The 16,681-nt window shown below is 36.6% G+C and overlaps 1 protein-coding gene across 1 annotated transcript in view; it reads left to right on the forward strand.

The window, feature by feature from the left end:
- The window catches only part of LOC140171236 (uncharacterized), a 29,913-nt gene that overhangs the window by 3,022 nt on the left and 10,210 nt on the right, over positions 1 to 16,681 (forward strand). The window contains exons 2-4 of the mRNA XM_072194459.1: positions 8,585 to 8,666; positions 9,907 to 10,039; positions 11,066 to 11,237. Of these exons, the coding sequence (XP_072050560.1) occupies positions 8,585 to 8,666; positions 9,907 to 10,039; positions 11,066 to 11,237 (387 nt within the window). The remainder of the gene's footprint in view (positions 1 to 8,584; positions 8,667 to 9,906; positions 10,040 to 11,065; positions 11,238 to 16,681) is intronic.

Below are 16,681 nucleotides of genomic sequence, written 5' to 3' on the forward strand. Positions count from 1 at the left end.
TACTAGCGAGGTCACGGCTATTATTATGGGGGTGATCGTTTGTAAACACTAAAATTACATGGGCCATGAATTTCATGCTCACTGTGCTTTCTGTTCGTGATCGTACAATAAATTGACAGCTAAAATGATGAAATCTTTGCCTTTCCCCCCAAACATTTCAGAATTATATATTTTTTATGCACTAATGATGTTATTAAGGTGAGCACATGCGTGTAATAATTATATAATAAGCTTTAAATTGGCGATGCCATTTAACGATTAATTATTCATGTCATGATTAATTATTCATATGACCCGACTCTTTGGTAAGAAAGAGTTGCCGTGATTGGTGGAAATACGTGAGATGAAGACCAATGACATAGACGCTTTTATTACTAGCGAGGTCATATCTATTATTATGGGATGGTGAGTTGTAAACACAGGCCAGGGCGAAACTTTCACGCTCTGTACGTGATCGTACAATATAAAGTAATCGACAGCTAAAATGATGAAAACTTTGCCTTTTTTTCCCCAACATTTCAGAATTATATTCATGGATTAATGAGATTATTAAATCACATTTCGTTGTAGTAAAAAAGGTAAAAATAACACAAAATGTGATCTTAGACCAATTTTGGTTCGCCCAGTTGCAACCCGGCGAGAACCTTCACGCGAACCGGTTCGCGGGTTCGCGTCGGATTTGAAACCCTGCCAAATTAGGTGAAAAATACCAGATAATTTTGCGATTTTCTACTCTCAAAATCAGTTTAAAATGCATATAGGAGTTGATGAAACATATATGAAACATAGATTGTGATAAAATTTAGAATTTTCTGAGTATATCGCCAAAGTTTCATTGGGATTGGGGCTATCACAAGGAAGCACAACAGCTAAATGTGGAAATTACGTGATCATCACCATTGTCAAAATGTGTCGTCGAAGCCAGAACTTCTTGGTGCCGCGGCGCTGGTGCCGCATTGAGAGCATCATCTTATGTGATTTATGATCATATTTCATGTAATTATTACTAATTTAAAGATAATTTGTAACACGTTTTAAGACATTTTGTGTATAAAAGAAATATATAAGGCCAAATAAAAAAATACACATGTTTCACGTCCCCTCCCGCTTCCTTTTTTGAGGTTTTCTCAAATAAATTTTTATTTTTGAAATTCAGTTATAACTTTTCAAAAAATATGTCTAGGAAGTTGGGATGCTTTCTATAGCCTTGTTAAGATACAAGAAACATTTTAGGAAGGTTTTGTGATCATTAGAGGGGTATAACTCTCAGAACAACAAATAAAAAGGGCCTCCTCCTTTTTCCAGGCATTATTGTATGTACGGATTGTACGCTAAAACAGCTCCAAGTATGGGTATTTACACCAATTTTGCGATAAAAATAGAAAATAAAAAGCCCCTCTTCCTCCTTTTTTTCGTAATTTCTGACGTGAAACATGTTTTATTTTTTACTTAGCCTAATCAATCCACTTTCCGCATCAACAAATTCTTAGCACCATGTGCATGATGGGAACAGATATCGTGTGATATCAAAATATTGGGCACTGGAATAGGGAAACCCTGAAAGTGTTGTATGTCTTCCCAGGATGCATTGCAGTTTATAAACACAATTACATCACTGCATTGGAAAAACCTCAGTCGACGCTGGTTTTCTGGGATGTGAATATTTTGTGGGGTGTGCGTGTTTGGTGTTAGTGATAACTATCAATTGTCCTAAAACATCTTCCCATAATGCACTGTGTGTGACCCATCCTGGTATAATGTTGTGTATGAACATGAGAAACCAGTGTATTCATGTCAACTTCTAGAAGATTTCAGAAAGGGAGATCTCCAAATTATTGTTTAACTACTTCTGGTAAGTTGATATACCATTTGAATCACTCCTGTGTAGTCAGCAAAATGATATTTGCACCTTAGTGTTGTTGTTCATGGTACAAAATGGGTAGGTAGTAAAAGGTAGGATTTTGTGAAATGCTGACAAATGTATCTAAAGTTGTCTTTACCTATGGTCATGTTTTTGGGCGAGGTGCGGCGTAGCCGCACCCGCCCTATATTTCTCTGACTATTGACCTACTTTTTCTCATGCAGTGTTTGCAGAAAATATGTGTGCTGGTTATATACCCAAAAACCCACAGAGGGATAGTTTACGGTGAGTTTTGTAATTATTACTTGATTTTGATATTTAAGTAATACGATAAAGTCATCATAGGCAGTAATGTGTTTGTATTAAAAGAAATAACAAAAATAATTATTTAAGTAATAGAAATACTATTTGGAAATTGCAGCAAGATTTGCAGATGTTTTTATTTGAACAGTACCAGTTCTCCAGTTTTCCTATTTTTCCTAATCTTTGGGCTAAATTAATAGCATCGTGAAGGTCATATATATCATTTTATACTGAAAGCTTCAGTATGTACTTTACAGCCTGTATGTGCATTGTGTTCAGTGTGAACATAGGCTATTTACTTTTCAAATCTTGTGACAAATTGTGCTGGCTGATGCTTGTATAATGTACTCGTATTATAGACAAATTATTAGAATGCATGTGCAGCCTAGCGCTGTCCTGCATGTATATAGTACCAGTAGAAATGGCCCAGGTTGAATAAAATAAATAAACATAAGAATGAATATTTTATTCCCTGGATTATATTTGTTGGGACAAAATAATGATATAGTTTGACACTTTGAAATACAGTTATGTTAATCATGATAAAGTTACAAAGTTAAAAAATAATATCGAAATATTGTAAAATCAAACTTTTCCCCTCATAAGTTGTATCAAAACAACATATTGAGGAAATTGATATGACAGATTTTGAAACTTTGATATGGAAAGATACCCCAGCCCTGTTGTCTCACCAGAGAAGAAGTCTTTCTATCTGATGATAAAAAAACACTCTAGGTATGATTACGAAAATGTTGTAAATAACTATTATCTACAAAAATTTTATAACAATGTTTTATATAAAATGTTAACATAAAACGTCTTCTGTTATGATGTGAAGGGTTAATATAAAAACAGGGAAAATCTGTTCCAACTGACCAGCAGGGAACCAAAGGATAAGCAATGGATAAGATTAAAATCAGGGAAAATATGACACAACCTCCAATGGGGGAATAACATAAACGGAAAAAAGTTAAAAACTCTTTTAACTTTGTTTATACGTTTTGTGTTATTCCTCCATTGGAAATCGATGTTGTGTCATATTTTCCCTGTTTTTTTTATCGTGAAGGGTTACTCATTCTTTCATTTCTCTTGACAATTTTTCATTTGCTCGCCCTATTCCTTTTAAAGGAATTTTTATTTGAGGTGGGACCCAATTGCGTCACATCTTGCAATTTGTCAAAAATCAATACCTTTTTTGTATCTTACTATAATTTGCCTAATGTTGTGTGTATGTATGTGTGTAAAAGGCTCCGTCAGTTTTGATCCCAGCCTCGCCAAATTCGCACGGGGATGCAGAAAATACGGGAGTGTCGTAAGCTACCTTTGGTCGAAATCGGAGGTCGAAGGTCAAAGGTCAAATTTTAAACTTGGTCCGATTGGGCTGTAATTCATACGGGAGATCAAGGAAAATACGGGGAGTGTCCTAAGCTACCTTCGGTCGAAATCGGAGGTCGAAAATCGGAGGTCGAAGGTCAAAGGTCAAATTTGCAACTTGGTCCGATTGGGCTGTAATTCATATCGCCAAATTCGCACGGGGGATGCAGAAAAATACGGGGAGTGTCGTAAGCTACCTTCGGTCGACATCGGAGGTCGAAGGACAAAGGTCAAATTTTAAACTTGGTCCGATTGGGCTGTAACTCGGAGGGTGGACTCCTTGATGCGAGGGGAATGCGGAGGTCACATTTGGTCGAGATCGGTAAAGGATTGGGCTCAAAATCGGCGAAAATGTGATATTTTGTTTGTTTTATCCAAAATCCACAGTATGGTATATTGCACCCTGAATGCCCTCTCTGTTAATCTATAAATAGCTCTGATGATATGTTCTGATCATGCTGATACATGTATAGGCCTTGCACAATATACCAACTCTTGCTATCAAGCCAATGTCTTCCACTGTGGGTTTTATAACCCACTAAATGAAGGAAGAAACAAAGTGTAGTCAGTAAAACAATAAAAATATATTTATTAATTGATGTAGTTAATTACCGGTAAATAAGTGATGTCATCTGAGGTCAAAGGTCATCCAATAGGTCATCCAGGGTCAAAGGTCATAAGGGGTCAATGGGGTGAAACAGTACACTATCAGCTGGATTGAGCTTATTAACTTGGTAAAATAAATCTGAGGAATCAGGCTATGATAAATAAAAGTCCCCAGGATTAGACCTATACCACTTTATGCTGGTGATTGTATTAGGCTATATTAACCCTTTAACTGAAGAAAGAAATGGTCAGTTAAATAAATAAATAAATTCATTAATGCATACGGCCATACGGGTATACCTCTAGTTTCTGATAATATTTCTAAAAGTTTTCACCCAAACTATGTAAAAGTATACATTTTTATAAAGCATATATTGTCAGGATTGCAAATCTGTAAAGCTTGGGTGGATATACAGGGTGTGCCAAAAAAATATACAGGGTGATTCCACTCAAAAATACCTAAAAAATTACATTTCTTTACCACTCCAATATACATAGTATATTAAATTGGAAAATGAACTTGATATTTGGAATGTACACAATTAGTCCTTTCATAAAATATATAGTTTGCACTATATTTGTTAAGCCCATTGTGTTATACAGGGTGTGAAAAAAGTTGTATTTTAAATTGCTTAATTTAATGTAACATTTCCCTAAAGTGCCATTAATTGAAAGCAAATACACTTTAAATTTGGAATATGTATTCAAAATAGTTTAAAGAATTGCTATAATATCACATTTAAATATCTAATTCCCATAGGGTGTTCCAAAAATCAATATACAGTGAATAATTTGTCACAATGGTACATGTAGGTCTACATGTAGGCATATACATGCACAATAAACCTACATCAATAAACTAACAATAACTAGAGATCAATATGTCATCAGATTAAATCCTTTTGACTGTAATAATCTCCTTTGAGAAGATTTAAAACAATTTAAAACCAAAAGATCTATTTATGACATTTAATTAAATTTATTTTCATTCCTTTTTTCATGCATGCAAAATTTAAAGCCCACTGTATTGCATGACACACATTCCACTGCATTAATTGAACTTTAGCCCATTAAATCCTTAATTATTAAATTTATTAAGATTACCTAGAGGCAATTATAATTATAGAAAGTTAAAAAGTCAGATTAACATTATGTTTTACTTCTACTACTACTAGGCAACAAAGTGAACAAATTTTATTAATGAACACCAACTTCCCATTGGAATTACACAGAGCTCCTCCTCTACCGGCTCCTCCTCTACCGGCTCCACCCCTGACTAATTAACTTAATTAAGCAGTTGTAATTAATTAATTACATTTGTTCAACTGTATTTGTTATTTTTTCATTAAATTAATAATTTATCTTCAAAATAAGACCAAAACCATCTCTTCATGATGGATTCTAGCCAAAATATAGGAATAAGAAGATAACAATTTTTGGAAAATGTGACAGCTCCACCTTTTTTGGGTGCCCACCTCAAAAAACATGACCCTATACTTTAAGCTATGAGGTTGATATAATATTTAGTTAAGTTTATACATAAAAAGTCTTGCAACAGCATATAATTCATAAATTCAACTACTCAAAGTGTTATTAAACTGGTTTCAAAAGTGTATTCCAAATGTTGGTAGACCTTGTGTAAGACAAAAATCGTCAGACACAAAACGGACATTTTTGACCTTTAAAAGGGCATAACTTCCCTATACTTTGTCGTATTGGGGTACTTATTGCATCATTGGCTTTCTTTTTCAATGCTCTTTCCAGTGATACCAAATTTGTGGGGGTTGGTAAGAAAAATCCAAAATCCACCAAACTCGCTAATTATTCATTATTCATTATTTTTCTGCCTTTCATTATATGACCAACATGCATGTAAAATGTGTTGTTATTTGCCACTCGCGCTCACTCACATGAAGATGGATGTTAACTTTAGCCCAAATGAGATTCAAAAGTATACTATAAGAGTCTGCAAGGTTGACAGCAAAATGTATGTTTTGATTTTGATTTTTCCAAAAAAATAAATGGATATTCATCAATTTTGTTGCAAATATAACCAGTTTTTGTCGGTATTTTTTTGAAAATTATATAATGAATTCAAGTGAGGGTCAGAAAATGAAGTGTCAGAAGTGAGGGGCGGGTGACGGGAAACTCAAAATCGACTTTCCTTGGCCTTATATATAAGCTGTTGACTCAAAATTTTGCGCACGCTGCGCGCGCATGCATTTTAGCCCAGGGGTAGTGCAATAATTATGTGTACCCCTGGGGTGGTGAATTAAAGGGGGCAAAGATTTTTTGGCAGGCCAAAAGGGGGGGGCAAGCATTTTTTGGCAGGTCAAAAGGGGGTCAAGCGATTTTTGGCAGGTCGAAGGGGGCAAGCAAATTTTGGGTACCATTTTATATTACGCCCTAAAAAGGTGTAGGAAAACGTTAGGAACACGTTCAAATATGCAAAATTTCCTGTTCGCTGCGCTCACATTATATGATACTAGACATTTTAAGGTTTTAAAGTCGGTTTCCCAAAATCTTGCATGTGTAAGGGGGGGGGCAAAGATTTTTTGGCACATCAAAAGGGAGGGGCAAAAGTTTTTGGCTTATCAAAGGGGGGGGGGGAAGCGATTTTTGGCAGACCATTTTGAGAATTCACCACCCGGGGTAGGCCTACACATAATTATTGCACCACCCCCCACGATGGGGAGACATAAAAAATTTACTCCAGTCTCCGACATATTCATCATAACCCCCCTTCCTATGAAAATGGCATCCCCTAACACCGTCCCCGGGTAATACTACGGCATGTTGGATTTCGCAGTTGCAGATTCAAATAAGTGCGTCTGTAAATCAACAAGTTAAACCTGAAAGAGGAGAGAAATGTAACGGATCCGGCATAGTCCCACCTTATGACACATGACCTCATGCGTTTGAATGGGAAGTGTTTTGTGCACTTTCTATGCTTAATGGAGCACATGATTTTTCAATATTTTGACAAGTCTCGGGTAAAAAAATTTTCATTTTCAGCATGTTGTGCAGAATTTGGGGGTAGCTTGACAGCAGTGATCACAGCACATCTCAAATAACTCAATACATGCACAATGTGTGGACCAAAATATTTGTGTACATAATGTTAGGTCTGTATCAAATTGATATTTTGTACAATTTGTACAGCTATCGAATCTACCCTATCACGATCAAACATACCTGTATGTAAAAAGTGTCCATAAACACTGGACATCGCCAATATATTTATGACAAACCGTGTCCAGAACACGAAAAGGGTCCAGCTCTCACACTTGCTCTCTCGGCTACAACAATGATGTTTGTTATGACGCGGATATGACCTGACCACAGAGGTCTGTGACCTGACCTTGTCAGACCGATTCGCAATTAACCGAGTTACATTGGGTGACAAAGATTTGTGAAATTGTAGCGTTGCACAAACAGCTTGTATAGCTACACTTCTAGTCCAGTCGTTTTTAAAAAATGGTACAGAAAATCAATATGTATTGTATATAATTATCTTATTCCAGACAAATCCTGTCATAATTTCTTGAGATTAACAAAACAGTACCCCTCTTTGCGAAATAAAACAACTAAATGGCCGGCAAACACACTCGTTGGATGGCGAGTGCAGCGCTCTCGCAGTCGCAGGGGCAATTTCTTTTTCCCTACATCATTTTTATCTGGCAACACTGACAAAATCGTGCACAACGTGTACAGATCTGACAATTTTCCACAATGCAGTGCGCATTTCCCACAATGCCGTGCGCACCGTGGGTGTGAGTGAGTCTCACGCATGCAGCCACTTTCTCATGGTCTCATGTCAAGGTAGTATAATCTCATGCCAAGGTAGTAAATCTCGCGCCAAGACTGAGCTGCCAAATTAGCAAAATGTCATGCATTATAAAAATAAATTGTTGTTCCTACCCCCTTTTTTTACTGCCTTGGCATAAGAGAAAGTCAAAGTGCTTGATGTGTAAGTCTCATGCTCAGAAGCCGCAGATGCTCAATGCACGGGAGTTGGCAGCCCTGATTCAGGTGGACTCGTTTCGTATATGCTTGGCGAAGGTGACCCACCGGAGGGATCTCAAATTTCTCTTTATCTTACCTTTTGTATATAATTATAAGTGCATTAAAGTGGGAGGTGGTCAATTCTGGAGATGTTATTAACATAGGAACATCTTGAGAGTTATCACATTATCACATCAGATTGACTATTCAAAAATGAAAAAGTGATACAGACGGGTAACATCTTGAGAGTTATCACATTATCACATCAGATTGACTATTCAAAAATGAAAAAGTGATACAGACGGGTAACTTGGAATCCATTGCATCAGTCTACATGTAATGTACACAGGTCTGGCAGATGGTAAAAAAAAATTTAAGTAAAATGGTAAAATTGTTATCAGCACAATTGATGTGTCCAATTTTATTGCTTTTCAGACTATAGATAATTTACTACGATGCTCCATTTGTTATGAATTCTTGAAGACTGCCATGATTCTGCCAGGGTGCTCACATAACTGTAAGTATGGTATCTGATTCCTGCCAAGGGAGGGGTGGCCCGGCTGGCCTGGGTCTGCGCAGTAATAGTAGATAACATTTCAAGAAAAAAGATGTTAGGATTTGGTAACTATCCAATTATGGGATGTTACCAATATTTCATTTTACTGAGGGATAGATCTTCCAAATAAACTATAACTTCAGGCTTCATGGTTTTTTTTATACCTGCAGAAAGCTATACTTACCTAACCTTACTATGAAAGACTCCATAGGTTTTGATCCAAATATGGCAAAATTCACACAGAATATTGAGAAATGAACAAGTTTAATATATTTGGTTGAAATCGGTAATAGCCAGAATAACAAAGTTATTATGCAGGGAGTAAAACATTTTGTCTGCAAGGGTTGTTTTGAACACATTCTATCAAAGGTAGCCTTTGTGTATCCTTTTTAGCTCCCTAGCATTAGCCATAAAAGTGGATTTAAGCCTATTGCATATCCTTCTGTTTGGGTATGTCTCTGTTCCATATTGGTTATGTGTTTCATTTGTCGTGATATTTTGTCACACATTCATCCTATAGTGGTATAAAATTGGATCAATTGAGCCCATATTTATTGGTCGAGCTATGAGTTTTAAAATATTGGACGAGACGTAGTCGAGTCCAGTAAATATTGGGTGTAAAGCATCCAATTTTATCATTATTATGTGTTGGATCCAATATTTTCACACACTTGGATTCATCAAAACATAATAATGAACGAAACTTTGTGTAAGTTGACTTGAATATGCTTCACACAATTTAAAGGCCTTTTCAAGGTCATCGTGGGTCTCCTGAGGTCAAATTACTAAAATTGTTAGATATAAACACGAAAAACAGGAATCATTAGTTGAAATCAACTTGACTGCAATCAAAGAAGATTCCTGTTAAAAGTGTTTATAGCGCTACAGTGCTTTAGGAATCATTGGTGTTGTATTTCCCTCTGACATTACGCCCCTGATTACGCGGAAGTCACAGCGCGTGACGCACCTCTTCAGTCAAGCGTCAACGCGGTGATCTTAGCAACAAGGCACTCCTCCGTACCCACAAGATGGCGGTGTTGACGTCACAATGACTACCTCTATTGCCAAATATTTTACAGCATGTTGCCCTTATCCGCCTTATATTTTGATCCTAGGCTCCCCACCCCCACACACACACACCTTCTTGCAGCTTTGAATCATCTTGTTAGACATTTAATTTGTTTTTGTTTTTATGTCTTAGTTTGCTCTCTCTGTATTCGACGATACTTATCACATGAAAGCAAGTGCCCAACATGCAAGAAACCAACTTCAGTACCAGAACTGAAAAACAACAGGGTACTAGATGAATTATCCAAGAACTTTGTAGCTGTCAGGTAAATAATTCTAATAACTTTCTGTCCAAATTCTTTGTTCATGAACATAAGCATAAAGTATGTTTAAGCTTCCCTACGTTCCCTTCAGTCTTTACAGTTCTTATTCAATTTTCATTCAAGATGTGACAAATATACTTAGGAAAAATGCAGAGTGGCTGCTTTTATACTACCTATATATTAGTTACGTTTAGGTGAAATTCAAGATTGAAAGTGACAAAAACTTCTACTTTTGGCAAGTGACTCTACAAATGACTGAATGTATTGTATTAGTTTCTTAAGTCAGGGATCTTTTGCGGATCTTTGTTGATATTACTTGACGCTGCACTCTGGATGAGCAAATGGAACCTTTGCCCAAGTTTTTTTTTTTTTTGCTCTGAAAGACTTGAAAAAGAGCACTTTCTATTTTCGATTACCATATTTTATAAATTGGTTCTTTGAGGCTGACTTTGTCTTATGATGACAATTTTTTTCTATTCTCTTGTAATTTCATCCAGGTATAATGAAAATGCATCAGAAGAGTCTACCTCCGCTAAGGGGCTGTGCAATAATTATGAGCCCTGGGGGAGGGTAAAATTGGGTGGGGGAAAGAAATTTTTGGCGAGCGAAAGGGGGGGCAAGCAATTTTTGGCAAGTCGAGAGGGGGCAAGCGATTTTTGGCGCGTATTCACGGGCGCCTTTTTAATAAAACGCTCTAAAAGGCTTAGGAAAGCAGTGCGGAAACGCTTAAAGATGCAAATTTTCCTGCTCGCTGCGCTCGCAACATATATCTAGACCATTTAAAGTTTGGAATTTGGGATCCCAAAATTTGGCATGTTCAAGGGGGGCAAAGAATTGTTGGCGGGCCGAGAGGAGGGGGGGCAAGCGATTTTTGGCGGGCCGAGAGGGGGGGCAAGCAATTTTGGTGAGCCGTTCGAAATTTTACCCCGGGGGCTGATAATTATTGCACAGCCCTAAAACATTTTAACAATGATAGCTTATGGTAGATTATCCTAATCCTCTCATAATTAAATAAATTCTTATTTGCAGACCTCATATACTTAAGTTATGTCTAGAGAATGATGCCATTAATTCACCCAAGCCACAGAACAGCACATCACTAGCAACACCCAGCACATCACTAGCAACAACTAGCACATCGGAAACAACACCAAGGAGAAGTAGTAGGAGTAATAAAAGGCAGGCCTCTTATGAATCTCAGGTAAAGAAAAAGCACCACATTTGAGGTAATTTACCGAGGTCATTATTGGGACATTGTATATTCACAATCTATGTTTAGTTATTGGCTCTGAGCGAAGCTAAAAGGGCCTATGTGATCCAAACAATTAGAGAGCCAATTCGGGCGTTGGTTTTTATGCTAAGGATGTTTGTCTGTTTGATATTTGGTCTTGAAATTTGTTTCTAAATTTTGCTTATTTATTTTTTAATCGATTGCACTCCATGTGGATTTCTAATAATGTCGATAAAATATGATTTTTTGGTAAAAAAGCCACGATGAACGAGTTGTTTTGTGGTACCCCGTGTGTGCTAGAGATTATTTTGGTCTATATAATTTAAGTTGCGTGAAAGTGACGGAAACCAACGGAGGGTAATTTCTTAAGATTCAGTTCAGATTCAGAAGTTATTTACTATTTCATAACTTTTCTTAACTATTTCTTTACAATTTAAATAAAGAAATAGTTGAGGAATGTCAAAAAATGGTCAAGAACATGTCTGAATCTTGAATAAATCTGAACTAATGAATCGGGTAAATGAATTTCCTAGTGGACTATTTTTCCTTGCGCAAGTGCACATATTTTTGTGACCTCAATTTTTGTGCAAAAACACAGACCGAAAGTCATGAAAAATGTTTGTATTTCATCACACTCATTGTAGTTTTGTTAGCATATAGTTTTAAAAAGTCAATTTAATCATATTGTGAACATGATTCTGAGGGAAAATAATATTTTCAATGAGATTTTACTTTACCACACGTCGCAATATTGAACATTTCCGTATTTTTCCATAGCAAAAACAGTCTAAATAAATCATGTTCCACTTTGCACAACAATTTTATACTTCAGAATATCAAAGATTGATATGTTTTCTCTTGAAAAACAACATGGTTTTTAGGCCAGGACTTCTTAAGAAATTCAAGACCAAGGTTTATTTGATCGATGTTACGTCGATGGTCCCGATCTCGCCATGATTTTGGACTGCAGCTTGCTTGTTTTATGTTTACAATCAGGAGGTCATGACCTATGGCGTATTGATCGATTCTGATCTGTTCTGATTGGATGGTCTCAAGGTCGTCACAGTTATGATAAGGATAATGAACTGAGTGCAATGCATTCGTCAAGATAATCGCACGCGCCGTGGAGTTATTGCATTTAGCTTGAGAGCCGATAGGCTCGAAAGCTAAATGCAATAACTCCATGGCAAGTGCAATTATCTTGACGAATGCATTTGCACGAGTACATTATCCGTCATACACTTTGAGTGTAGGCCTATTAAAACAATAGGCAATATTAATTGCTGCATTCATTATATTAGTTTTAATATTAGGAAAATATCTTACATTTTAAAAACACCGTCAGGACATTGACCAGCTACGTAGCATTTAACTGGTAAAGAAAATCAATCCCTGTAATCAATGGTATCGATTGCGCCATACGTCATACTAAAGCTAGCTTCAGACTCCGTGTATTGTACGTACAATATTGTATGCAACATATCTACGTTATTTAATCTATTGCCATTCTATTTCCAGTAATGTTTAAGTTCTAACGAATGTTTGATGACGAAAAAATCGATAATATGTTACATGTAATATCTAGTAGAAATATATTATCGATTTTACGTCATCAAACATTCGTTAGAACTTAAACATTACTGGAAATAGAATGGCAATAGATTAAACAACGTAGATATGTTGCATACAATATTGTACGTACAATAAAAAGTCTGAATACTGCTTTAGGTAACTTATTCACGCATGGTTTAATTGACTTGACTTTATGTTGTGATCATTTAATATTGTGGTTACGAACACAGAGAGCACTGAACCAGTTGGAAACGATCGATTTAGATGTCAGACTAGTACTACGGTGAATATCAACTGGACTTTATAGCTCTATAATAATTTGAACTACTTATATTAAAACACACGACATTGGGATTTAACAATTTGTTCAGTATTATCATAGGCCTTCAAACACATGTGTTTGAAGGCCTATGGTATTATAAAGCATGATCATGATATTATGCGCTAGAGTGTGTTCCCGGGCCCGGCTATGTTATTTTAGATATAGGCCTACATGTACTTCATTTGTAAAATGCTGAATATTTTGCAATGGTGTCATCTTGTATAATTATGATCCACCTGTTTTTGGCCCTTTTTAATTAATAGAAGCTCGATTATTCTCATTTGATGTTTGATTTATTTGAGGTCATTAATCATAATTTATGACAATGATATTTGCAAGGGTGCAACTCTACTAGTCTTATTACAAGACTGCCCTATCCCAACCCTAAACCCTAATCCTAAACTCCGTAAATGAGGACTGGACTCAAGTCTAGCGAGTTGCACCTTATTCGTAATTGTACACTATTATAGAACACCGTTTGTAACTATACCATTTTAACACCACAGAATGTATATTTGTACTTTTTTGTTGGTATATATATCGAACAGACAATTATATAGTTATGTGATCTCTGTGTCTAAAGCGCCACCTAACTCTACTTTATGGTTATGTGAAAGTAGTATTTCTAGTATTTGAGCGTGCACGTATTATCTAGAATCTATTGTTTAGCGTGCAGGTTTTAGATAATGCATTGTTTAGCGTGCAGGTTTATATAATTTGGGCTGTGAAGGGTAGTTCGCGAAAATAATGCACGGGAGAATAATACATAACGATGAATAGAAACGGGCACTAGAAGTGTATGAATGAATAATTCACAAGGTCATAAGGGGGGGGTGGCAGTAATAGAAAAGGTCAAAATAATGTTGGATAATGAACATAATAATGTATAATAATAATAATAATTGAATTCAAATGTGACTGAAATTAGTGGTTTCAGAAATCATTGATTGCAAGTTGCAAAGTTTCATCTTTTACTATAGGCCTAGGCTGTGCAATATTAATTATGAGCTAAATTTTGAGAGAAATCAAAAGGAATGGCAAGCGATCAATGACAGCAGGGGGTGGGGAAATCCCTTTTTTTAGTATTCCCTAATCAGAAAAAAGTTACAAAGATCAATTATTTGACCCGATGGCTGCTTTCGGAAACTAATAACAACTAGTAGGCCTATGGGAATGAAATTTGGTAGGTACAGTCAACATTTATAGCCAAATTTTGGGAAGGTCATTTTGGGGTCGCCAGAGGTCATCTGAGGTCAAATTAGTAAAAACTACTGGATGGGCGTGAAACTTGGTGGATACAGTCAACATTGGAGTCAAATTTTTGGAAGGTCATTTCGGGGTCATCTGAGGTCAAATTAGTAAAAACTGTCATATGGACATGAAACTTAGAAGGCACAGTCAACATTTATAGCCAAATTTTGGGAAAGGGGTACAAGCAGGAGGTCATGACCTTTTGGCGTAGGGCCTATTGATCGATTCTGATTTGTTCTGAAGGTCAAATTAGGTCAAAATTGGATGGGCATGAAACTTGATGGGTACAGTCAACATTTGGAGTCAAAGTTTTGGAAGGTCATTTCGGGTCACCAGGGGTCATCATATGAGGTCAAATTAGTAAAAACTGTTGAATGAGCATGAAATTTGGTGGGTATACAAATGTAGTCAACATTTAGAGCCCAGTTTTGGAGGGTCATTTCATGATCACCTGAGGTCATCCAGGGGTCATTTGAGGTAAAATTAGTAAAAACTCTTATATGGACATGAAACTTGGTAGGTACAGTCAACATTCAGAGTCAAATTTTTGGAAGGTCATTACTGGGTAACCTGAGGTCATCCAGGGGTCATATGAGGTCAAATTAGTAAAAACCGTTATATGGGCATGTCAACATTTTCCCTTGGGATAGGCCTACTTTTTAGTCCCAATTTGTAGTGACATCACTCTGTATGTTTAACATACCAAATTTTACAAATTACTCTTATCAAACAATGTATTCTTCATGCACATTAGTACCCCCCCCCCGCCATGTGGTCCCTCTCCCACATACCCGAAGGAGGAGGGGCAGTCAAAATTTGATGAATCATTGTTTTTATATTGCGCATTATATATATCAATTTCAGTCATGTAGGCCATGTTATTAGGCCAAAATAAAACTTTGAAGAATGTCTCTCGTGTACAAAAGTATACGAAACTGAACATTTAAAACCACTTGTTTAGGATGAAGGAAGCATTTTTTCAAAAAAAAAGTCTAAAACAGGTTTTTATATCAAAAATGGCCTCTTTTGGGGTGCTAAATCTGCTAAAATGTTTGCCGTCCTGAAATTTTAACCAAAAGCACACTGACCGTCAAGCCCCAGGATGGGGTGCCGGTTGGTGGGGGTGGGGTGGGTGAGGCAGTGGATGCCAAGCACAAAAAATGGTTAATTATTGCCTTATTGTTCTGCTTCACATATATCCACATCAGCCATATTGGTCATGTAATAAAGCCAAAAAAACATTTTTAAGAGTGTCTCTTGTGCATAAAAGTATAGGAAACTCGAAACTTTAAAGCTTGTTTTTGGAAGAAGGAAGCACTTTTTATTAAAAGTGTAGAGCAAGCCAGGAGCTTTAAAATGTTCTTTTTACCCTCTGAAATGGCCTTTCCCGTGGTGCTAAATGTGCAGAAGCCATCTGGACCCCACCGGGGACCCTTAAGAGGACCCCCCAGCTGTGCTGGGCAAGAGCTCCGCTCGCTATGCTTAGCAAGTTCAGGATTTTTTTGGGTCAGCTTGTGACATCTCCGACTGTTGTATAAGTCTGAAACTTGGTGGGTAGTCACCAATTAGAGCCAAAGCCTTATTCAGACTAACACTATTCTTGACATAGGCCTATTTTGATACATTTTGATTAGTTTTGACCCATTTGGACCCTTCTCCATCCAATTCCACCCGTTTCGATCCATGTGGCTAAATAGTAATTCCCAAGTATCATTGTATGCTCTGCAAATGAGATCGCTACCAACCGACCAGATGTACCCATTGAATGTAATATGTCACATATACTCAAATGATTTCACCTGTTGCACATTCGACTTTCACTGTCACTAAAAAGCACAGAGCCACAGCGCCATTGGTGCTCTTGTTTGGAGCTATGCATCTGATAGATGTATTACTTGATATGCAGATAATTAAAAGAAAAAGAACTTTTTACTGATTTTCATTAGATTGGATTGTCATCCATAGGGACTTAAATAATGCAACAGATGCGTCTTGTTAAGCCTAACCCAACCCATAAGTAAATATGTGATGTGATCAAACAAAATGAGTCTGATGTCGCTAAAAATTAAAATTCAGTTTTCAATTTCCTTACATGAGTCGTTATTCTAAGAGCTTTATTTTGCTGAAAAGCCCATCAAAATTAGAGTTACAGCTCCAGAGATATGGCCATTTTAGTATTGTTCAGAACAATAAAATACAAATGAAGTGGAATACTATTATTGGCTATATCTCCAAATCAATATTCCCGACATCCTACTCATTTTGCTTG

The sequence above is a fragment of the Amphiura filiformis genome, chromosome 15 (assembly GCF_039555335.1).
Source record: "Amphiura filiformis chromosome 15, Afil_fr2py, whole genome shotgun sequence".
In the NCBI taxonomy this organism is placed as follows: domain Eukaryota; kingdom Metazoa; phylum Echinodermata; class Ophiuroidea; order Amphilepidida; family Amphiuridae; genus Amphiura; species Amphiura filiformis.